The sequence below is a fragment of the Podarcis gaigeae genome, assembly GCF_964106915.1.
Source record: "Podarcis gaigeae genome assembly, chromosome: 3".
NCBI classification, from domain to species: domain Eukaryota; kingdom Metazoa; phylum Chordata; class Lepidosauria; order Squamata; family Lacertidae; genus Podarcis; species Podarcis gaigeae.
The window spans coordinates 12,356,685-12,380,320 of NC_139680.1; the positions used below are offsets into that span (position 1 = coordinate 12,356,685).

Consider the following 23,636-nt stretch of genomic DNA (forward strand, 5'->3'; position numbering starts at 1 on the left):
GTACTTCGCTTTGCTCCGAACGACGGGGGGACTCCACTTCCCAAGAAGCTTTGCTCCGTCCCGAACGTGCGCGCCTCCCTCGCTCGCTCTCGTGGCTGGCGGGCGGGCGGGGGGGGGGGTAGGGCGGCTCGGCTCGCCCCCGCGGAGGCTCCTCCTTGATGGCCGCCCGCCGCTATCCCCGGCTCTGCCGCCTTTTGGCGGGCCTCGGAGGGGCCGCCTCGCTCGTGCTGCTGGTCAGCCTGTACACGGCGGGGTCTGAGGTGCAGGTGGGTTGGCAGGTACAGAACGGACCGCCCTCCGCTCCCGCGCCGCGTTTAGCAGGGTCCCTTGGGTCACAACAGCCCTGTGAGGTGGGCCAGGCTGAGGGAGTTTGGGGCCCGAGCCGGGGGGGGGGCGAACCTTTTCCTTCACAGCTGTGTGAATATGCACACATCTGTGAGGAACTAATCCAAGGTTTCGCAAACCTGGGTCTCTAGCTGTTGTTGTTTTGGATTACAACTCCCATCATCCCTAGCTATAATAATAATAATAATAATAATAATAATAATAATAATAATAATAATTTGTACCCTGCCCATCTGGCTGGGTTTCTCCAGCCACTCTGGGCGGCTTCCACAGAGACCAAAAATACACTAAAATGTCACACATTAAAAACTTCCCTGAACAGGGCTGCCTTAAGATGTCTTCTGAATGTCAGGTAGTTGTTTATCGCTTTGACATCTGGTGGGAGGGTGTTCCACAGGGCGGGCGCCACCACCAAGAAGGCCCTCTGCCTGGTTCCCTGTAGCTTTGCTGCTCGCAGTGAGGGAACCGCCAGAAGGCCCTCGGCGCTGGACCTCAGCGTCCGGGCAGAATGATGGGGGTGGAGACGCTCCTTCAGGTATACTGGACCGAGGCCGTTTAGGGCTTTAAAGGTCAATACCAACACTTTGAATTGTGCTCGGAAACATAGGTCTTTCAAGACTGGTGTTATGTGGTCTCGGCGGCCGCCCCCAGTCACCAATCTAGCTGCCGCATTCTGGATTAGTTGTAGTTTCCGGGTCACCTTCAAAGGTAGCCCCACGTAGAGTGCATTGCAGTAGTCCAAGCGGGAGATAACTAGAGCATGCACCACTCTGGCGAGACAGTCCGTGGGCAGGTAGGGTCTCAGCCTGCGTACCAGACGGAGCTGGTAGACAGCTGCCCTGGACACAGAATTGACCTGCACCTCCATGGACAGCTGTGAGTCCAAAATGACTCCCAGGCTGCGCACCTGATCCTTCAGGGGCACAGTTACCCCATTCAAGACCAGGGAGTCCTCCACACCAGCCCTTCCCCTGTGCCCCCAAAACAGTACTTCTGTCTTGTCAGGATTCAACCTCAATCCATTAGCCACCATCCATCCTCCAACCACCTCCAGACACTTACACAGGTCCTTCACTGCCTTCACTGGTTCTGATTTGAAAGAGAGGTAGAGCTGGGTATCATCTGCATATTGATGGACACCCAACCCAAACCCCCTGATGATCTCTCCCAGTGGCTTCATATAGATGTTAAAAAGCATGGGGGGGGGAGGACAGAACCCTGAGGCACCCCACAAGTGAGGGCCCAGGGGTCTGAACACTCATCCCCCACCAGCACTTTCTGAACACGGCCCAGGAAGAAGGAAGGAAGCTAGCTAGCAAGGAAGCTAGCTAGCAAGACCGTTGCTCAGGGATGATGGGAATTGTAGTCGAAAAACAACTGGAGACCCAAGTTTGGGAAACCCTGTGACCTAATGGATTACGATTTCTTTAATGGGGAGGCAGCTTGGATGAAAAGTATTTGGGGTGTGGGATCGTATCACAGCTGTCCATGGAGGCGCAGGTTAATTCTGTGTCCAGGGCAGCTGTCTACCAGCTCCACCTTGTACGCAGGCTGAGACCCTCCCTGCCCGCAGACTGTCTTGCCAGAGTGGTGCATGCTCTAGTTATCTCCCGCTTGGACTACTGCAATGCACTCTATGTGGGGCTACCTTTGAAGGTGATCTGGAAACTGCAATTAATCCAGAATACAGCAGCTAGACTGGTGACTGGGACTGGCCGCCGGGACCACATAACACCGGTCCTGAGAGATCTGCATTGGCTCCCAGTACATTTCCGAGCACAATTCAAAGTGTTGGTGCTGACCTTTAAAGCCCTAAACGGCCTCGGTCCTGTATACTTGAAGGAGCGTCTCCACCCCCATTGTTCTGCCTGGACGCTGAGATCCAGCGCCGAGCGCCTTCTGGCAGATCCCTCATTGTGAGAAGTCAGGTTACAGGGAACCAGGCAGAGGGCCTTCTCAGTAGTGGCGCCTGCCCTGTGGAACGCCCTACTTTCAGATGTGAAGGAAATAAGCAGCTATCTTCTCTTTAAAAGACATCTGAAGGCAGCCCTGTTTAGGGAAGTTTTTAATATTTAATGCTATGTTGTTTTTAACACTTGATTGGAAGCCGCCCACAGTGGCTGGGGAAACTCAGCCAGATGGGCAGGGTATAAATAATAAATTATTATTATTATCCAAGTCCATGGGAAACCAAGCCATGTTGGGAGGATATTTGTTCTGTCTGAACCGGCCCTGAGACGAACCAGAAAAAGGGCATCTCAATCCCCACTAGGGAAGAAGGGGTGAGTGAAGATTTACAAGGGGCGGGGCATAAAGATCTACATTGGGATCTGTTGCCAGTGTGGATCCTGCCACCAAAGGCAATCACCTCACCTTGCCTCATGGGTGGGCCGGTCCTGCAGACTATACACTAGTCCGTATTACTGAAAAAATGTGTTATTTAGTTGGCTGTTAAATGATCAATCTGTGGGACGTAATACTTCAGGATATGTATTAGTATTTATATCATTCCGCCCACCCGCCACCCGCCCCACATTACATGAGAACTGAACTGTGAGAATGGATTGTTGGTTTGGAAGGGGAATGAGGCTACCAAACGAAACTTGCAGTTTCTGAATTTGTAAATAAAAACAAAACTGAGGGCTTAAAAAAAAAAAGCAGCTCTAAAAGCGCCTAACAAGAACCGGTGAGTTTTCTGGAGGTATGGAAAGCTGCTTATGGCAGTTGAACTGAGAAAAAGAAACAGAAATTGTTTACTGTATCACACCTCAGCCATTAGGTTTGTATGGCTAAGAACAGTTGAAGGGTAGAATTTGGAGTGCTGGTTGAAAACAAAAGAAACTAGAAAGGAAAATGGAGGGTAGGGTGAAGAGAGGGGTTTGACCTACTCAAGTCTCTGACAGATTAGCTGTTAAAATATTCATGTTTTGAACTGGCAGCCCTCTAATGCAGTATGGGATATCAGAGGAGGGCTTGATGTAGGGGGAAGAAAAAAATATGTATTTTATCACTTCCCCATTCCTGAAACTTCTCCTTCCTTTTTGAGGCCAGGGGAGCATTGCCATCTACGCAAAACCTGTAAATGAAATTATCTAGGGATTTGGAATGTGGTGTCGTCATCATCAGTACATTGGTGATGACCAGTTCTGCTTCTCTTCTTCATTAAATCTAGATGAAGCTATGGAACCAATGTCTGGAATCAATAATGGAGTGGGTAAGGGCCAGTAAACAGAAGATCAATCCAGGCAAGATGGAGGTTCTGTTGATGCATGGCAATGAGGTTTGCAGTTTGGAGTTTTACTTCTGACCTCACCTTTGGAGGCCTAAATGGTTTCTGTAGCTTGAAGCACATTTCACCAGCTTGACTGGTTTGCCAGCTGCAACCCACTCCTAACCACAGTAGCCTGGACATGATTATCCATGCTCCAAAGAATGCAGGTGCCCTGTTTAGTCCATCCTATTAGCCACAGTGGCCAACCAAAGGCCTGTGAAAAGTCTACAAGCAAGATATGAGGACAGTCTCACTCTCCAGGGGCTGATACTCAGAGACATGGTGCCTCTGATCGCTGCTTGTCAGCCTAGCCCACCTCACAGGGTTGCGATGAGAGCAAAAATGGGAAAACCTCAGGCATGCAGTGCTTAGAACAAGGATGAGATAAAAATGTGATAGATAAACGTTAAATACAGTGGTACCTCAGGTTACATACTCTTCAGGTTACAGACTCCACTAACCCAGAACTAGTGCTTCAGGTTAAGAACTTTGCTTCAGGATGAGAACAGAAATCGTGCTCTGGCGGCGTGGCAGCAGCAGGAGGCCCCATTAGCTAAAGTGGTGCTTCAGGTTAAGAACAGTTTCAGGTTAAGTACAGACCTCCGGAACGAATTAAGTACTTAACCCGAGGTACCACTGTACTGCTCTCTGGAGATGGCTCATTTAACAGTAATTCTTTTGCTATTTATTTTTAAGGTGTTAAGTGAGTTGACTTTCTTCCCTCTCTGGAGAAGAGAGAAACCACTCTACAAGCTTGATGTAAACTGGCCTTTGATTCCTTTTACTGGACAGACGTTTTGTGTTGCTGTGGATGACGTCAATGGATTAGTATACGTGGGACAGGTAAGAAAAGACATTCTTCTGACCAGCAGAGTTGTCCAGTGTGTAGCTTCGATTGTTAGCAGTTCCTGTTTTTACAGCAACCAGACTAGGAACTCTTGCATAGAATACTGGGTGGAGGCTCATCCTTCAATGTCAGGAAAGTTCACATTTCTCTTTATATTTTTCCTTGATGAATGCATGTGGATCTGTAAGGAAGCAGACATACTTTCCGGTGTTGAGGAGAGCTTTGTGAGGAGCAGACATTTGCATGACTTTTTTCCAGTGTGGGTGAACTTTTTCCATACTGGAAAAAAATGTCAAAAAAAAAATAGTGTAGTGGCAAGAGTAAATGAATGTTGTTGCTTCTTTCGCTATAAAATACCGTCTTTTCTTCAAAAAGTTCCATAACTTGGCATGCTATTTTAACATTCATATCATGTTTACTCTGGAGCTTAGAAGCCTAATGCTAGAATAGGGAGCCAATTGTCATTCCTTTCCTACATTTCCCCTTTACACTCCACTTTTCAGTCTTTATGGTTGACTAAGGTTGTTCATTATAACAGTGCCAGTGAAGAAAGCCACAATTATTTTAAGTAGATGACATCAGCAAGTCACTAGGCTATCTCCATTAATGACCATTTTCTTTCCAGTGTAGGAAATGCTGGGCTGTGTCTTTGTACTAGGAATTGTGCTTTTATTCTCATGGCATTATGTTTCCCAAAGCTTGGTTGGTCTAAATGGATTCAGAGGCTGAGAGTTCAGCTTTCCTTTTTCTGTAGATCCATTCCATAAGGTGGCTGCTTTCTGTCAGACCCTTCCCTCTGCCTTTCTGCCAGTTCTTTGTTCAGTTTCTTACACCCAGACTCTGCTTGATCTCTTGTATCCCCAGAAACCTTCTCTTCTAGCCTGAATATCCTGTCTCTTTGCTTTCTTTAAAAAAAACTAAAAAAAAAACAACTCGCAGCATCTTTTCCTCACCAGTATCTTAGATCAGGGATTGCCAACCAGATTAGCCTGCAAAAGCCTTCATTGGTGCCCCCAGGGAGGGGCCCCAGACTCTGAGCTTTCATTTTAAAAAAGTAAGTTTCTTGCCCTCTTAAAAAGAAAACTCTGAAGCAAAATGGGAAGATAACTGTCGCATGTGATTTCTGTGAAATAACCGAGCCTGGCTCCTCCTGCCTGTCAGTGGTTTTAGCCAATAAGTGGCCAGAGCTGCAGCTGATGAGTGAGTTGTTTGATGGGCAGGCAATAAGGTCCTAAAGAACTTCTTTTTCCTCTTGTCTTTAACGCACTTTTCTTTCTTGTGTCTTATTTTCCAGGCAGAATTTCAACAGGTTATGCCTTTTCTCGTAGGGAAGTACGATTATGGGGATAGCTTCACTGTGATTGTACACTGTCCACTTTTGTGTTATGCCATGACCATCTAGGTTAAACACTTTTACTCCTTTCTTTAGTCCAAAAGGCTATGAGAGTGGCTTTACAATGATCTTTAGGCTTATAATCTACAATACATGGCACACAAGGAAAAAGAGATGGGGAGGGAGAGGAGGGAAATCACGTTCGTGCATCATTTCCTACAGTTCTTAGAATGATCTTTGGGATGGAGGCAATTCACATAGCCTGATGGACTAAGGCCTTTTACTAGGTGACAGTTGAGAGGGGCCTAAAGGCAGCTGTTTGGTTGCAGTACAGTGGTACCTCGGGTTACATACGCTTCAGGTTACAGACTCCACTAACTCAGAAATAGTACCTTGGGTTAAGAACTTTCCTTCAGGATGAGAACAGAAATCATGCTCCGGTGGTGTGGCAGCAGCAGGAGGCCCCATTAGCTAAAGTGGTGCTTCACGTTAAGAACAGTTTCAGGTTAAGAACGGACCTCCGGAACGAATTAAGTACTTGACCCGAGGTGTCACTGTTTATGCTGAGGACAAAGATCCACTATCCTTTTGTACCTCTGCATTAAGATTCAGTGAAAGGAAGCCACTGATCAGCTTTTTCCTTGCATGTGAACCAGACATAACAATACTTGGTGGAGCTAATAAGATTTGTGAGAATATATGCATTTGTATATGTATGTATAGGCAATAAGGAAATGTTATGAAAAAATTCTGGAATTTCATTCTGCAAGATCTGATTGGTTCTCTGTTATCTTAATACACTTTTACAGAGAGGTGATGAAAATGTGCCTAAGGTTGTAGTTTATACTGAGGATGGCTATTTCTTACAAGCATGGAATGCTTCCATTGAAATGCCTCATGGTATCTTTGTGCTGAACACACCCAATGCAACTTCAGTGTGGATCACAGATGTTGGAACTGGTATGTGGAATCATTATTACTAAATAACACTAGAAACAAAACAGTGGGCTTGTGGTGTTTTAAGTTAGACGTAAATTTTAGAGGCTGCCTTTCCACAAAAGAACTTGTCTCCATGCTGCCTCATGATATAAAACATGAAAAAATAACTCAACAGTCCATTCTAAGACACAAAGGTGAAGCGATTGAAATAACCAGACCATTCATGTGTCTCTCCTTGCTTCCTTCAGCAGCTTGCTCTTGTATGTTCTTGGGCCTGATAGTTCAATTTAACTACAGTACAGCCCACACAAAGCTCCCAGTACCACCAGGCCATCATCCTAAAAGATACAGCTCTTCATCTGTGCAAATCTTGCAGTTTGTACAAGTTCAGGTGATTAACAAAGGGAGGAAGATGTTTCTTCCTGGGCGTTCAGTAGGCTGAGGAACAAGAACAGGTTCATGGTGGAAGACCAAGGGCAGAGCATACAGCACAGAGGTTCCACACTTGGAGAACAGTAAATCCAGTTAATGTCCCCTCCAGTTTTTGCCCAATTCTTCACAACCTCACTCCTTTTAAAATTATGGTGTTCACAGAGAAAATGTGATCTTACTGAAAAATGTCTTATTTCCTTCTTCATATAGGCGAATATGGACACACCATTAAACAGTATAGTCCTTCAGGTGAACTTCTTCAAGTCATAGGTACTGCAGGTAGAGCAGGTTCTGGTACAAATCCCTTGCAGTTTGACCAGCCAGCAGAGATTTTTGTGGAAGAAAGTGGAGACCTCTACATTGTAGATGGTGATGGAGGACTGAACAACCGCTTGGTCAAATTGACGCCAGGTAAGTGAATGGACGTGAATGGCCTATACGTGCAACATTCAGAATTGCTTTGATGCACAGCAATAGGGAACCTCCAGCCACCAGGCCTAATCAGCCCCAGCTTGTTTGGCCCCCAGCCCATTTCCCACAAGCTCTCCCCACCTGCCATCACATGTGATGTCAGTGTGCGGCACATAAAAGACACAGGTGCCAAGGAACAATTGGGAGTTTAAAATGCTCTCCCAATTGTTCCTTGGTAAGTGGGGCTTCTGAACAGCAAGTCCCTTTGAAGTCCATTTGCAGGTGTGGTTTGGATCCAAACCATACCTGCAAATTGATATATTTTTCTCCGTGGGCCTGCAAAACTAGTGTGCAGAGGGGAAATGTCTGTTTGCTGGTACAGTACCTGCAAATGGGCCAAGCAAGGCCTGCCATCAGTGCCAGTCAGCTGGGCAGCCTGTTTGAAATTGTGAGCTGGTATCATAATGACATACTAGACAAGTAAGTGTTTCCACCCACGTGTCAAAATAGCCTCCAGGGGGTGGGGAATTTCCCAGTGCCTGCACTAGTGGTTTGTTTTTGTTTCTGCTGTGTTCTCCTAATTTATGTGACTATCATTTCTGTATTTCTTGAGGTCTTTTGTCTCTCCCATATGGGTTTACGCTTTAAGGGCTCTGTTAATTGCAGCATTTGAAATTTCGGTAGAACTTCCACAGTCAAACTATGATAGAAGGAAATGTGTTATTTTGTTTTTGTTTATTAAATGTAGGAGAAGGCCCAAATCTTTACCGGATAGTTTTTAGTTTTACAGTATTTAGAATATGTTCCCCCACTCTGTTTTTAGGAAGAGGACAGAAAGTTACCCTGTTTTTGAAATCACTAAAGAATTAGAAAGCTGTCAGCTGACCTTTAAAGCCCTATGCGGCCTAGGACCCTCGTACTTATGGGACTGTCTCTCTTGGTATGTCCCGCAGAGGACCCTAAGGTCCATGAATAATAATAGCTTAAAGGTCCCGGGCCCTAAGGACTATCCTCCACCAGGGCCAGGGCTTTTTCAGTGACGGTTCCAACCTGGTGGAATGCTCTGTCCCACGAGACTAGGGCCCTGCAAGACTTGATCTCCTTCCGCAGGGCCTGTAAGACAGAGCTATTCCGCCTGGCCTTCAATTTGAATTAGCCTGATCCTCTATTCCCTTTTCCCTTTCCTCTTCTATGAAGAAACCCTTTCTGGGACCCCACATTTAAATTCTTATCCACATACCTCCTTGCTGGCCCTAGTAGGACGAACTTGGCCAGTTAGCCCAGGTGATCATTCGATGTCTATTGACTGGGTTTTTTTTTTGCCAAAAATGACCCCTGAATTTTTGAATTTTATTGATATTGATGCTGCATTTTATGCTGTATTCTGTGCTGTTTTATGCTGTTTTTTAAGTTGCATTTTAATCAATGTTTTATATTTGCTGTTAGCCACCCTGAGCCCGGTTTTTAAACCAGGAAGGGCGTGGTATAAATAAAAATTTATTTATTTATTTATTTATTTATTTATTTATTTATTTATTATGATGTAATGCAGATGTTTTATTATAAAATGCACAGCAATATATGGTGCTTCCTTTCTACCTGCAGACTTTAAGACTCTATGGCTGCATGGAGAAAATGGTTCTGGCACTGCACAGTTCAATATCCCACACAGTGTAACGGTGGATGCTGTTGGACGGGTAAAGTAGCCGTGATCGTTGTAATATAGTTTTATAAATTGCCATCATAACCAGGGCTTGAAATTTTCTCACTTGAATTTAAACATCCAGTAATTTACTTGCAGCTTTCAAGGAAGTGTTGAGGGCTGGTGCTTTAAAGTTTTTGGGCTTTCTCCAGTCTTTTATGGCATGTTTCTCTCCCCCGCCCCTTCCTTGCCTGTGAATGAAACATTCCATGCTATTTTTCATCAACGAGTTTTAATTAAACCAAGAAACGAGTGATTCCATGTTAGTATATTTTTTAAAAATAATTTTTATTGGAATTTTTTTTTACAACATAACACAGAGCCCCCAACACAGAAATCCACCCCCATCAGACACAAGCATAACAAACAACAAGCATAATATACAACAATACAACCAAATAAAAGACTTCCTTTATCCTGTTTCTGGCATCCTTATTTACTTCTTATAAGCTGTTTCCTTTATGAATAATTATTAAGATTTTTCTAATTATACCTTAAATATCCACAAAGTCTCCTGCAGACATTAGTCGAAACAAGTCCAGGTATGGATTTTAGGGCACTGTTTTGTGAAGTATTCTCTGCATTTCCCCCAATTCCATGTTAGTATTGTAGGGATGTACTGGACCAAGGTTTTAACTGAAAAACTTACATTTTTCATGTAGAAGGAAAACACATCTATGATTTTCCTTTGTTTTCTAAACTTAGAAACAAAGAATAATCTGAAACAAACGTTCACTTGCTATGAACAAGCTCTGCCTGCTTCTAGGAGAAAAAAACTAGGAGGCTCTGCTTAATATTACCTGCAGACCCACATTAGTGGTTTGCTGCTCCTTCCAACCGCAATCAGAAGCCGCTCTTCTTGCCTTAACACTCGTGTCATATAGGTATGTTTAGCAGGAAGCTAGGATTAAAGAGCACATGCTTTGCTGCAGGTCTGGAGATCCCCATTTAATGTGATATTAAACATCATAGAGCATATGCAGGATCGCTGAGGTGGTGTTTAAAAATGGCTGTGAACAGATTTTGTATTTTCAGTAGGTATGGGTTGCTGACAGAGCCAACTGGAGAATCCAGGCTTTTCAGAAAACCACAGGGGAATGGTTGGGCTGCTGGAATAGCTGCTTTACACAAGATGGCCCTTCTTCTGTCAGGTATAGTATCTGTTGTTGTTGTTTAGTCAATTAGTCGTGTCCGACTCTTTGTGACCCCCTGGACCAGAGCACTCCAGGCACTCCTGTCTTCCACTGCCTCCCGCAGTTTGGTCAGACTCATGCTGGTAGCTTTGAGAACACTGTCCAACCATCTCGTCCTCTGTCGTCCCCTTCTCCTTGTGCCCTCCATCTTTCCCAACATCAGGGTCTTTTCCAGTGCGTCTTCTCTTCTCATGAGGTGGCCAAAGTATTGGAGCCTCAGCTTCAGGATCTGTCCTTCCAGTGAGCACTCAGGGCTGATTTCCTTCAGAATGGAGAGGTTTGATCTTCTTGCAGTCCATGGGACTCTCAAGAGTCTCCTCCAGCACCATAATTCAAAAGCATCAATTCTTCGGCAATCAGCCTTCTTTATGGTCCAGCTCTCACTTCCATACATCACTCACTAGTATCTGTAGCTTGCACGCAAATCTGGGTGGTGGGTGGAAGGGGAGACTTTTCAACTGAGCAGGGCTCATGTTGATTATGGAGAACTCCTTTGTTTGTAAGGTGATGAAGAGCTCCAGTGCCAGTGCTAGAGCCATTTTACATGGCACTGTGGGTATACCAGTGTTTGAGCTACTGTGTTCACTGAAGATATATCTCTGCCAAACAGTGAGATGAAAATGCCAGTATGTTTGGTGGTGCCATATAACTTTTACACTGGCTTTCCTTAATGTATCCATCTGGCTCGAAAGAGGAGAGGTGGCTCATTAGTGCATCCATCCAAATAATTTTGCATATTGTATTTCCATAACTTTGTACGAATATCAGATGCTAGACAGATGGTAGATGTTGCCTTTTTTGCGGCCCTTTTATTATCGGAAGGGTTATGGCATGCAAAAGCTTGATTCGGCTGCCAAAGCCTTAAATTAGGCTTTCTAATGGGTGCCTGACTTCTATTTGGATCATATCCAGCAATTCTGTAAGTGGGATTCTGCTCAAGAAGAAGAAGCTCTTGGCATCTGCAAATAGAAGAGGAAAATTGATTTTCACAGTACCCCTTGGAAATCTACTCTGCAGAGGAGTGGGTGCTGGCATTTGTGCAGGGGGGTTGCTACGTGCAAGATGAGGAATACGCGAAAAACCATTCTTATCATTTATTAAATTTCTGTACCACCCTTCATCCAAGGATCACTGGGCAGTTTAAAACCACAAAAATCCATACCATATAAAAACCACAAAATACAACACAAAAACCACAAAAATACATACCATAGAACGAACGAAAACAATGCCCCCTACAGTTTAAAAGGCCATAGATTGATTAAGGCTTATGAGAAAAGGAATGTCCTCCCCACTTGCTCAAAGGCCTTTCTGCGAACTGAAGGACTCCTTCCGTGAAAAGAAGGGCACCTTTAGATCCTTCTCATTGGGCATTTCCACCATATTTGAACAGTCTAATTCCATGCTGCTTTGGAAATAGAGGAATGAGGCTCTCACATGTGTGGTCTTTTCCTTTCATTCATTGGGATATGTGTTCATAGTAATGACTGCGGGTCTAATGAATTCTGATTAATGGTGGATTGTGCCCATCTAGTCTCTTGTGTAAAAGTCTTGTCTTGCAGGTTGTGCAAAAACATTTTTTGCTGTTAACTAAGAATGTTGAGATTTGAGTTTAGTGCCAAAGAACCTTATGAGTGGAAGGGGCTGCCATTCATGGAGGGTGGGATTATGACAGTCCCCCCCCCCTTTTTAAAATAAGTCTTAATAGGTTTTTAAGAATAAAATATGCTGATGCACTTCACAAACTACGGTTTCCCATTCTGTCTGAACCCTGCTTCACTGGCCAAAAACTGGCTCAGAAGGGTCACAAAATCCTCCAGATGACACCAGTAGGATGAATTTGGGATTATCAGGAGACCCCCAGATCAACTTTTCAGGTGGCATGAGGGATGTGCAAACAGAAGGTTGTTGTTTAGTCGTTTAGTCGTGTCCAACTCTTCGTGACCCCATGGACCAGAGCACGCCAGGCACTCCTGTCTTCCACTGCCTCCCGCAGTTTGGTCAAACTCATGCTGGTAGCTTCGAGAACACTGTCCAACCATCTCATCCTCTGTCGTCCCCTTCTCCGTGTGCCCTCCCCCCAAATGTGAGCAAAAGTGCATTATGTTCATACTGCAGGACTTTAAATAGGATTTAAAGGATTCTCTTTAAATAGTCTCTCTCTCCCCTTCTCTCTCTCTCCCCCCCTTCCTCCTGTAGATTAACTCCAGATCAAAGGTATATGATCGTCACGCATATAAATATTGACAGGGTGTCAATCTTGGCTGCCCCACCGGTAGGATCAATTGAGGATTGTGTTGTGATGGGCACAATTCAGCTTGCAAGCGAAGTTAAGCCCCATCTTGTGGATGTCAGCAAGAAAACTGGAGCAATTTATGTAGCAGAGATTGGAGCCCAGCAAGTACAGAAGTATGTGCCTTTCTACTGACAGCATCTTTCACACGGCACAAGGGACTTCCAGAATATTTCCTCTGTTGGATTGCTGTCGGCTGTGTAACACAAGAACTTTTGGATTAACTTTGTTCATTTGAAGTGCACATTTGTTTCACTTTTTGTGCCTATCTCAGGGATTTTAAGTGGTGGCAATTTTTGTGTTAGCTGGTTTTTATAGACTTGTTTGTTTTTTAAGTCAGTGTCACCAGCACTGCTAATTTTAAATCATACAAGAGTAAATTTACCGCCACACAAACTGTTAGAAATACTAGTTTAATGCAGCTTCCATGAGTCATCCCGTGATTGGGAAAAATTACTTCTTCATGGAGTCAGAATTTTGCGTTTATTTGTAGCAGATTATCTCAGCTAAGGAGCCTGATTGCTTCTTTCCTGTGAACGGAGGAAAAAGAGGCTGGTCTGGTCTGTATGGGAAGATCCTATAAGATGACTGTGCCGCAAAACAGTCTTGGCTATGCTTATCTCGGGAAATGTCTCCTCCAAGTATGAAAATGCAAGGTCTTTTAGCAATGCTCTTCTCTAGGGAGCCTCAATTAGCTTTCCACCAGAGTGGTATCTTTTAAAACTCCCTTGGGACTTCTGAAGCCTTGTGATTAACCAAGAAATTCAAGTTTGTTTACTCCTAAAGCAAACTGTCATGTTGTGACTACTCTTACTGTTTGGGGTACTATTTACATTCCCACTTTTGCGTGTATGCTTTGTTGTGTGAGCCCGGTTTTAGCCGGGGAGGGTGGGGTAAAAATAAAAATTTATTATTATTACTTACAAAAATTGCAGAATCTAAAAATACCTTTCTTCCATTTCCCTGGAATTGTTTTTTATTATTTGTAAAGCACCCAGTTCAGACTGATGCTGTAAACATTTGAAGAGGCCCCTCTGCATTTTAAGAGCTGCTTCATCCTCTGTTCAAAGTCTTTGGTGTCCCACCTAAAGGCTATTCCTTAAAAGATTATGTGAAGGCATATATCAACTGGAGAACAGAGATTTGACTGCACCACCTTGTTTCCTTTTCCCTTTTCTGCCTTAGGCCCACTTCAATTATATGGCAGAAAACGTGGGATTGGTAGCAAGTGTGTATGTATATGGAACTTCAGTTTAACCTCTGCATAGGTTGCCTGAGCCTGTGGACTGCCCTCAACCTTATTGGCTAATGTTGCTGCACCTTTGAGATCCTACATTTAACAGAGCAAGTTGGACTTACCATGAAGTGTTCTTCTGGTCAGCGGAGAGTGGAGCATGCAGGAAAATGTTAACTCCTCCTGGAGGTAGAATTAGCACTGATTGACATGATTTGGTCCTGCTGAGCATCAGGAAGGGGAAATACTGTATTTTTCGCTCTATAAGACGCACTAGACCACAAGACGCACCTAGTTTTTGGAGGGAAAAAAGTGAGTCTTGTAGAGCAAAATATACGGTAACTTTCTTGCAACCAATCCAACACCCAGTAATAACAATACTGAGAACAGTTCTGTTACAGTAGGACTGAACTGGCCCCAGACATTGAGGAACTTAATGTAACAGGGAGAATGAGGGAGGTCTCTGGGTGGAGCTGCTTGCTACACTACCCCTTTCATCTTGAGTGGGTATGGACTTAGGCTACTCCATCCAAAAGCTGCATTGGCAGAGGCATATTTGTTCATCTTGAGTGTCAATGTGGAAGGGAATCCATCTCTAGGGATGCACTTCTGTGGACCGCAGTATAGTGGCTGCCCCTTGATGGAGTGGGCAGCGATACTCCTTGGGGGAACTCTAGCTTTGCCTCTATAAGCTCTTGACTGCACATTCCCATAGATAGTGGCTCTGGCCACTTGCTGGCTACATGCATCTGGTTAAGTAAGCAGGCAAGGTCCTGCTTACTTGCCACTTCTTTTCCCTGAAGTGTCTGGAACGAGGGCAGAAACTCGGGAACAACTATGTCCTGGGAATGGTGGAAGGAGGAGAGAAAGCTGGGGTCAGGTCATTTTATCTGTGTGAAAGATGCAGCATTCCTCATTGAGACCATATAACACCGGTCTTGAAAGACCTACACTGGCTCCAAGTACGTTTCCGAGCACAATTCAAAGTGTTGGTGCTGACCTTTAAAGCCCTAAACGGCCTCGGTCCAGCATACCTGAAGGAGCATCTCCACCTCCATCGTTCTGCCCGGACACTGAGGTCCAGTGCCGAGGGCCTTCTGGCAGTTCCCTCCCTGCGAGAAGCCAAGTTACAGAAAACCAGGCAGAGGGCCTTCTCGGTAGTGGCACCCGCCCTGTGGAACGCCCTCCCACCAGATGTCAAAGAGAAAAATAACTACCAAACTTTCAGAAGACATCTAAAGGCAGCCCTGTTTAGGGAAGCTTTTAATGTTTAATAGGTTATGGTATTTTAGTGTTTTGTTGGAAGCCGCCCAGAGTGGCTGGGGGGACCCAGCCAGATGGGCGGGGTACAAATAATAAATTATTATTATTATTATTATTATTATTATTATTATTATTATTATTAGAGAGACCCCCCGGCTCAAGGTTGACGTCACCATTGACAGGAATACAGTGGTACCTCGGGTTAAGAACTTAATTCGTTCTGGAGGTCCGTTCTTAACCTGAAACTGTTCTTAACCACTTTAGCTAATGGGGCCTCCCGCTGCCACCGTCACACAATTTCTGTTCTCATCCTGTTCGCACCCGAGGTACTATTTCTGGGTTAGTGGAGTCTGTAACCTGAAACGTTTGTAACCCGAGGTACCACTGTACAAGTCTTGAAGGAGAGGTCCTTAAGCAGGATGCATCCTCTCCTTTGCTGTCAGGGTTTCAGGCAGCTGCAGATCAGCATGAGGATGGCAAACCTCTCATGTATGGGGCCTTGTGGGAGTTCTTCAAACACGTCACTTTTCCAGAAAATGAATGTTATTCAATGTCAGTCCTACCCCATTTGGTTTGGCAGCCTTTGCAAATGGATATGCTACTTTCAAGGTACAGGCTGACATTTACACTCATCCTGTAAAGCCACAGCTATGAAAGATAGATGAAGAGGAGTATATAAATTTAGTAAGTAATAATAAAAAAATAAAGGAGGAAGGGAAACTCAACCAGACGGCTAAAGTATCATAGAGAAGACATTTATTTACAGATTCTAAAATACAAACGATATCGTACATTTTATATTATATTACAAAGATGAATATTAAAATAAACAATACAGCACAATACGTCAATAAGTACCTAGCTATTAGTAACAAAAGTTGGAAGATGTTTGTCATAATGTTCTACTGTGCCACACCCACAATTCTCACTGGACAGAAGTGTCTCCTTCCTGCCCTTCATAGAACGTCCCTATCTAAAAGGCTACATACGCTGAGTAAAATATTGCATTTTGGTAAGAAACTTGGAAAAACATTGAGGTTAATAAAATGTATATAGGTCTGAAAAGGCCATTAATAAAACATGAGAACACGTGTACACAGATTATATAAAATACTGGAAAAAATGGCCCTTTAGTCCATTAGGGTTTTTGTTTTAGTTTAAAATGTGGTATAATACTGAAATTCGTATGATCTAGAGCAGAGCAAAACAAAAGAAGTGCAAGGAGTATTAATCACAATTGCTCTGCTCCACAGTGATTTTCTGCAAGTGGCTCATCGCCCGAAGCAGTAATGAAAGTAGTGGTCTCAAAACAAAACTAGCCAAGTAAACAAAGAAGGCCTTGTCCTCTGTTGCTATTTCTTGGTCTTGTGCGACATCGAGCCGCACTCTCTGTGCCAAGGAGAATGAAGACCTTGCAGCAGGCGATGCCCGCATCTCCCTTTCACATGAAAACTACCAGAGCGGAAGCAAGTCGCTTGCATTTCCTTTGTTGCTACTTTTGATGAACATCTGAAGCAGTGCAGCGAAAGAAGGAAGCAGGAGAGGACATACTGGTCTTCGTTGCTTCTCTATGGAGTGAAGGCAATGAATCAAGAGGACGAAAGCATTAAAAAGCATGCCTGAAGAGGCAGTGTATATAAATGGGGTCTGTGGATGTATATGTGCTGTGCTTTGAGGTATGTGTGCATGAATTAGCACGGAGGAAGAGGGAGCTGAACAGGCAATCTGTGAGCATTTCCATCCGTGAATTTCCATCTGTGAAACCTACCGTATTTTTTGCTCTCTAAGAATCACTTTTTCCCTCCTAAAAAGTAAGGGGGAATGTGTGTGCGTCTTATGGAGCGAATGCAGGCTGCACAGCTATCCCAGAAGCCAGAACAGCAAAAGGGATCGCTGCTTTCGCTGCACAGAGATCCCTCTTGTTCTGGCTTCTGAGATTCAGAATATTTTTTTTCTTGTTTTCCTCCTCCAAAAACTAGGTGCGTCTTATGGTCTGGTGCGTCTTATAGAGCGAAAAATACAGTATGTTGCATAGGTGTGATACGGTGAGAAGAACGTGCACACCAAATGTACACTTTACAAAATGTCTGCAATAGAGTAACGCCCCTTTTTTGCATCATGGAATTGTGATGTTGGGATGGAACTATGCTCAATTCTCCCCACCCGCCGTGCCAAAAAAGACTCTACTAACAACCACAATCCATTCTTGAGGCCCGTCTGGAAGTCGAAACGGGTCACTGGGAGAGGTGCCGTTGTGCGTGGGCAGCGATTGCCCTCTTCTGCGCATGCGCTAACGGCAAACCTGCCAGTTACTTCCAGGTATCGCGCAAAACGGATGCGAGCAGAGGCGGATGTAAGCAGAGGTTTGACCGTACACACAAATACCTGTAAAAACATATGTAATGTGTACTTTGGCCATATTTCTGCAGGTTATGTGAAAGTAAAGGAGCGAGTTAGCATGGGCATTTGTGAAAGGAGAGAAATGACTTGATGTGGATCTCTGTGCTTTATTTTTAATAACAAAGAAAACCCCTTGGCTGCTTTGCCTGAGTATCAGAGCCTTCCCCAGTGAACTACTACTACAAACTGCTTAATGGTACGCAGACAGGCAAACGAGTCCAATTGGCTGGAGCCTGGTACATTGTAAAAAAAAATCTCCACATAATCTGCAGTTAGGTGCCGTGTTAAGGAAAAAGTGTCTGTGCAAAAGTAGGCAGATGTGCTTTACAGGAGTCACGTAACAAGTTTCATAGTTAAGTTCACAAAATTAAAACTCCGCATCAGATTGGCTAATACTTTTAAGGCCTCAAAATAGATGCCATCCACACACACACACACACAAGGCAGGTGCTGTAGCTGTGAGCCAACATGGCTGATCACGTCAGAGAAATCACGTCAGAAAAACCGTGAAGGAATGCCCCCTTTATGTCCAATCCCCTGTCATGTTAAATAATATTTTATAAGACTACATCCTTGTCTTCCAGCATGTAGTTTTTTCAACCCTTTCAACTGAAGCACTGCTTAAAAACCCTTAATTTCCTCCTCTCTACACACAAGAAAGTGAATACTTCCTGCATTTTCTACTACACCACAATAGGCTAGGAATAAAGTGGTTAAGAGCATAAGCTCCATGAAATTCCTGGTTTATACCCCTACGTTACAGAGAACCCCACTGTTCATTCAGTGTCAAATGTCACTGACTCTTGTTTGTATTGATCTGGCTACAGTGAAGAACAGATTGCACCTTTCCAAGAAAGGCTTACACGCACATTTATTTTCCTCTCCCTCTCCCCCCCCCACCCCAAATCCCTCAACTGGTTCTCTTTGTGCTGCGTCTTTCTGGTCTCAGTAAGGGTACTGTTTCTGCTTCTTGCCAGAGAAGCAAGCCAGCCAAGTGCAGAACAACATCGCAGCAGCAGCTCCTCCTCCTGTGCAATAGTAAGCCCAGCCAATTTCACAGGTGCCTACAGGTAAACAAAACACAAAGGACAATATTAGATGGGAAAAACAAAAAAAAAATTAAATTCCTTCCAGTAGCACCTTAAAGACCAACTAAGTTAGTTCTTGGTATGAGCTTTCGTGTGCATGCACACTTCTTCAGATACACATATTAGATGGGTTACACCATTATTATTTTTCTCCCCCCCCCCCCTTTTAAATTAAAAATGCAAACTGCAATTAATTCAAGGAAACACTGCAAAGAACAAATAAGAGATGTGTTTTTGTTATGAGGCATGTCATTATTTTGGGTGCGCGAATATTAAAACGGGACTTTTCTATCCCAATAACGTCTAGATGGAGAATTATGTGTAACATCCCATTTCAGTGTGGGCTGCAATGTCTGCATTGTGTACAAGCTGGTGTCTTGTCACTAGGGATGACCCAAAAGCTTGAATCGCCAGATGATGAACGCTAGTTTTAGGAAAAAGATGCTATGTATTTCTTAGAAATAGGGATGCGGGTGGCACTGTGGGTTAAACCACAGAGCTTAGGACTTGCTGATCAGAAGGTCGACGATTCGAATCCCTGTGACGGCGTGAGCTCCCGTTGTTCGGTCCCAGCTCCTGCCAACCTAGCAGTTCAAAAACACGTCAAAGTGCAAGTAGATTAATAGGTACCGCTCCGGCGGGAAGGTAAACGGCATTTCCGTGCGCTGCTCTGGTTCGCCAGAAGCGGCTTAGTCCTGCTGGCCACATGACCCGGAAGCTGTATGCTGGCTCCCTCGGCCAGTAAAGCGAGATGAGCACCGCAACCCCAGAGTCGTCCGTGACTGGACCTAACGGTCAGGGGTCCCTTTACCTTTACCTTTAAGGAGTCTCAAAGCAGCTAACAATCTCCTTTCCCTTCCTCCCTCACAACAAACACTCTGTGAGGTGAGTGAGGCGGACAGACTTCAAAGAAGTGTGACTAGCCCAAGGTCACCCAGCAGCTGCAGGTGGAGGAACAGGGAAGCAAACCCGGTTCACTAGAATACAAGTCTGCTGCTCTTAACCACTAAACCACACTGGCTCTCAACAACTCTGGGCAATCTCACTCCCCCCCAAAAAGAAAAAAAGCTCAACAACTTTGGGCAATTTCCCCCTAATATTTTTTTTTTGCAGTCCCAAAAAATAGGGGTCGTCTTCTACATGGGGGCATGTTATACACGGAAAAATACGGTACTTCTGCCCCAGTAGTGTTTGCTTAGGATCTCCAGATAAGAGATCCCAGTTGCTCATTAGCTCACCTGTCCCCCCAAATCCCTTTGGGCACATTGCCTCCTGGGAACTCTCTGCTACTGGATTGCTTATTCATTCAACTGGGCTGGCTTCAGCCACCCTCTGTTGCTTTGCAGCACTTGGGAGAGCAACAAGGGGAGAGCCAACATGACTCCAATTCATGAGCTCGAGAGTTTAAGTGGCACAAACGGCCCACTCTGAAGCAGATGGAAGCATCAGGTCCCTGGATACAGAGCAGCAGGCAGATCTCTCTCCGCCTGTTTCCCAAGCACTTTGCGCATGCCTCATGATGACAACTGGGAGACATGCTATACAGTCATACCTCGGGTCACAGCCGCTTTAGGTTGTGTTTTTTTGGGTTGTGGACTGCTGAAACCCAGAAGTACCAGAACGGGTTACTTCCGCGTTTCGGTGATCGTGCTTTGCGCATGAACAGAAGCGTCGAATCGCAACCCATGCGTGCGCAGATGCCCAGATGCAGGTTTCGAACGCTGTGGGTTGCGAATGTGCATCCTGCACGGATCATGTTCGCAACCCGAGTGTCCACTCTATACAGCAGTACCTCAGGTTACAAACACCTCGGGTTACAAACACTTCAGGTTACAAACTGCGCTAACCCAGAAGTAGTACCTCGGGTTCAGAACTTTACCTCAGGATGAGAACAGAAATTGTGTGCCGGTGGCGCGGGAGGCCCCATTAGCAAAAGCGAACCTCAGGTTTAGAACAGTTTCAGGTTAAGAACGGATCTCCGGAATGAATTAAGTTCTTAACCCGAGGTACCACTGTACTAGAATCCCAAATCACCCATCTGCAGCCTCATGGTGTTCCTGCAGACTTCCCAAGCTACTAGTGGGAGGAGACATGTACCATACCACAAATCAAATACAATAAAATCCTGGCAGGCTCTCAAGAGTAGATAGCAGGCAGACCTTTTACTCTGTAACAGGAGGCTGGTGGCAACCATAGCTGTCAACTTACAGATTTGAAAATAAGGGACCAGCAGCCAAAATAATGGATTTTAGTCAACCAGCTGAAATACGAAGTCAAGAGGGACCAGATAATTTTGGAGAGCAGTGCCGGTTTTTAGCCCTTCATTTCCAGAGGTTGCCGCTCAAGACACCAGCTGATGAAACACTGCAATTAAATAACTACAAGCAGCAACCACATTTCACACAAAACGAAGTCCAAGCTATGAAGATGCTGCTGCAGTTCTGTATCTTTTCTCTCATGCTCCATCTGCAGCTCTCAGTTCCATCAGGCGGGGCGGGAGGAGGCGGGGGGAATAGTGCCCGAAGTAAACCCATAGATCAGACCATCTATGCTAGTCTACCACTACAAATCTATGGGAGAAGCGCTTGCGGTCCTTCCTTCGCTTTCCCCCTCTATGGTTAGCCCTTGGAACACCTGCCTCCTCCTCCTCTCTCTGAACTGCTTTCTCTATGGTTGCCCTCGCTCTCCTCTCAAGGCTCCTCAGTCCCGGCGGGGAGGGGCTCCCGGGGGCCGAGGTTGGTGACAGGAGGCCGGAGGGGGGCGGGCCGGGCAGCCAAGCAACACAGTTGAAGCCTTCCTCCTCTCTGGCCGGCAGGGAGGGAGGGAGAGGAGCTGCTTCCTTTGAAACACGGGAAATTTAAGGGACAGCATCAATCCGGGAAAGCAGCAGAACACGGTGCTGGGATAAGGGACTTTCCTGCCAAATAAGGGACGGTTGACAGCTATGGTGGCAACTGTCCTAACTTTGGTGGTGGCGGAATTTCAGAGGTCAGGGTGGCAGAAAGGCTTAAGCAGATCATGCAAAATGCTTCAGCAGACTCAGTCAAAACCGTTAACTTTATTTAAACCTGCTCCATTGGCAGCCACTTACTTACCCAGCTCAAACTGGTTGGAAAGGTAACCACAGGTCTGCTGGACTTCTTCACTGTCCCAGCCCAGAGGATAAAGAGCACAGCCAGAACCAATTAACAAGCCTGCAGACCAAAAAAAAATGGAGGTCAGGGAGAAGGAAGTAACAGGTCTTCAGAGAATTGTGAATCAGGGAAGTTAAGCATTTAAAAGGCTGATTTTTCATAAACAGCAAGCTGAGTGGATACCTTGTTAGCTGCTCAACTTTGAAGAAGCCAGGTGGAGCTTCTGTTACAAATTATTCTAATTATTATCTATTGTATTTACAACTCTAGAGGTTCCCAGGGCAGTAAATGTTGCCCAGAGTATCATGTATTAAGTATACTAGGGTATGTTGTGCCAAAACAATAGAGTATAGCTTTTTTCAGTCTGTGGCAATAATGTTCAACCAGCCTGGAAGAGTACCAATTCATTTTTTGGCCAGTTCACTTGCAGATGTAGATTCTTTTCTGACTCAATGCATACATATATTATTTATACTCCGCTCGCACAACTATGACGTGGCTTGCCCTTTAAGTCTTCAGCCAGGGCTTTGGAAAAACATGAGGAATGAGGTATGCTTCTGGATGTGACAGTAGGATTCCTGACTCTCTCCCTGCACAATTAGGAATAATCTGTTTACCAGACGGGCCTCCCTTGTCAGTGCAATTATTTACAAGCTGGTGGATGTCTGCTCATGAAAGGCTCATAAATCACACAGGAACAGACTGGAAAACACCAAGCACACATTTTGCTGGGAATAAAACAAAGGCAAGAAACACAAAAATCCCTGAGGGCGTTCCTAAAGTCCGCTTCGGAGGAGGGAAGTGTTATTGGAATTTCATTTTTAGCTTAACCAAGCAAGATCTGGAAGGTAAAGGCACACATTTAGAATTAAAATAAGCAAAAACTTGGCATGTGTCACTCAAAGCGATGCATGTTTACTCGGAACTGAGCTTCACTGTTTTCAGCAGGGATCTATTCTCAAGTGTGTGCCTCACATATGAATGTTTAACACTTGCTTAAAAAGCAAGCTGCGTTACAACATTGGTCCCTTATTGAGGGGCCAAGGAAGGTGGAAGCTTAAAATGAGGGGGGAAAACATATGCATGCTACTTTGATGAGAATTCCATGCACAATTCCTCACTGGAGATGGTTGCGCATAAGGAATGACCTTTAAAAATCTGGCAGTTCTAGGAATATCTCCCCCCCCCCCCAACCCTAGCTCTTAGGCTTCCAAGCAAATTCGGTTTTTTTAAAATAATATTTATTAAGGTTTTGAAAGGTTACAAAATTAAAGAAAAAGAAAAGAAAAAAAGCAAAAACACAGAAAAATAAAAACAATTAAGAAAAAAACAAACAAATCAATCCTTCCATAACTTATCTTTCATTTGCTTGTTTCCTTGACCTCCTCACACCTCCCTTTTTTGTATTCTAGTTCAATTAGCTATTTCAGCAAATCCTTTCCATCTTTGTTTTTATCCTAATAATTTATCTTAATATAATGTAACTTTACATTCTCACCACGTAACAATCTATTTTTACTTAATCTTTTATAACATTTCTGCTAAAACCACGTAACTTCATTCCAACATCATTCTAACATTCCTTAATTTTACAATGTTTCTGTAAATAAACTTTAAACTTCTTCCAATCTTCTTCCACCGACTCTTCTCCCTGGTCTCGGATTCTGCCAGTCATTTCCGCCAGTTCCATGTAGTCCATGCAAATTTGCAAGATACTTGTATTTTGGGAGTGCTGCCTGGAAACTGCTTCC

At 44.6% G+C, this 23,636-nt stretch overlaps 2 protein-coding genes across 5 annotated transcripts in view; one reads left to right on the plus strand and one right to left on the minus strand.

The window, feature by feature from the left end:
- The first annotated feature begins 42 nt into the window (after positions 1-42).
- On the plus strand, positions 43-13,695 carry NHLRC3 (NHL repeat containing 3). Of its 4 annotated transcripts, none has more exons than XM_083730693.1 (8): positions 118-278; positions 3,518-3,625; positions 4,313-4,459; positions 6,606-6,756; positions 7,378-7,578; positions 9,184-9,275; positions 10,319-10,431; positions 12,673-13,695. In XM_083730693.1, the coding sequence occupies exons 1-8, from the start codon at positions 159-161 to the stop codon at positions 12,899-12,901; spliced, it is 1,161 nt and encodes a 386-aa protein (XP_083586819.1). In that variant the 5' UTR covers positions 118-158; the 3' UTR covers positions 12,902-13,695. The 4 variants fall into 4 exon arrangements, with proteins under 4 accessions (XP_083586822.1, XP_083586821.1, XP_083586819.1 ...); XM_083730694.1 differs by having other exon boundaries at positions 118-266; XM_083730696.1 differs by lacking the exon at positions 3,518-3,625 and having other exon boundaries at positions 43-266.
- A 2,304-nt stretch (positions 13,696-15,999) lies between these two features.
- Positions 16,000-23,636, minus strand: part of LHFPL6 (LHFPL tetraspan subfamily member 6) — a 33,667-nt gene continuing 26,030 nt past the window's right edge. Inside the window, exons 3-5 of the mRNA XM_083730883.1 lie at positions 21,847-21,945; positions 17,285-18,727; positions 16,000-17,027 (exon numbers count right to left, since the gene is read on the minus strand). Coding sequence (XP_083587009.1) covers positions 18,609-18,727; positions 21,847-21,945 — 218 coding nt within the window. The 3' untranslated portion in view covers positions 16,000-17,027; positions 17,285-18,608. The remainder of the gene's footprint in view (positions 17,028-17,284; positions 18,728-21,846; positions 21,946-23,636) is intronic.

Excerpts from the sequence above, each read along its gene's own strand:
- NHLRC3 (XM_083730693.1), top strand. The coding sequence starts at position 159 with ATGGCCGCCCGCCGCTATCCCCGGCTCTGCCGCCTTTTGGCGGGCCTC. Across the intron at positions 3,626-4,312 it reads TGTTGATGCATGGCAATGAG|GTGTTAAGTGAGTTGACTTT; the intron begins GTTTGCAGTTTG and ends TTTATTTTTAAG. Across the intron at positions 4,460-6,605 it reads GATTAGTATACGTGGGACAG|AGAGGTGATGAAAATGTGCC; the intron begins GTAAGAAAAGAC and ends ACACTTTTACAG.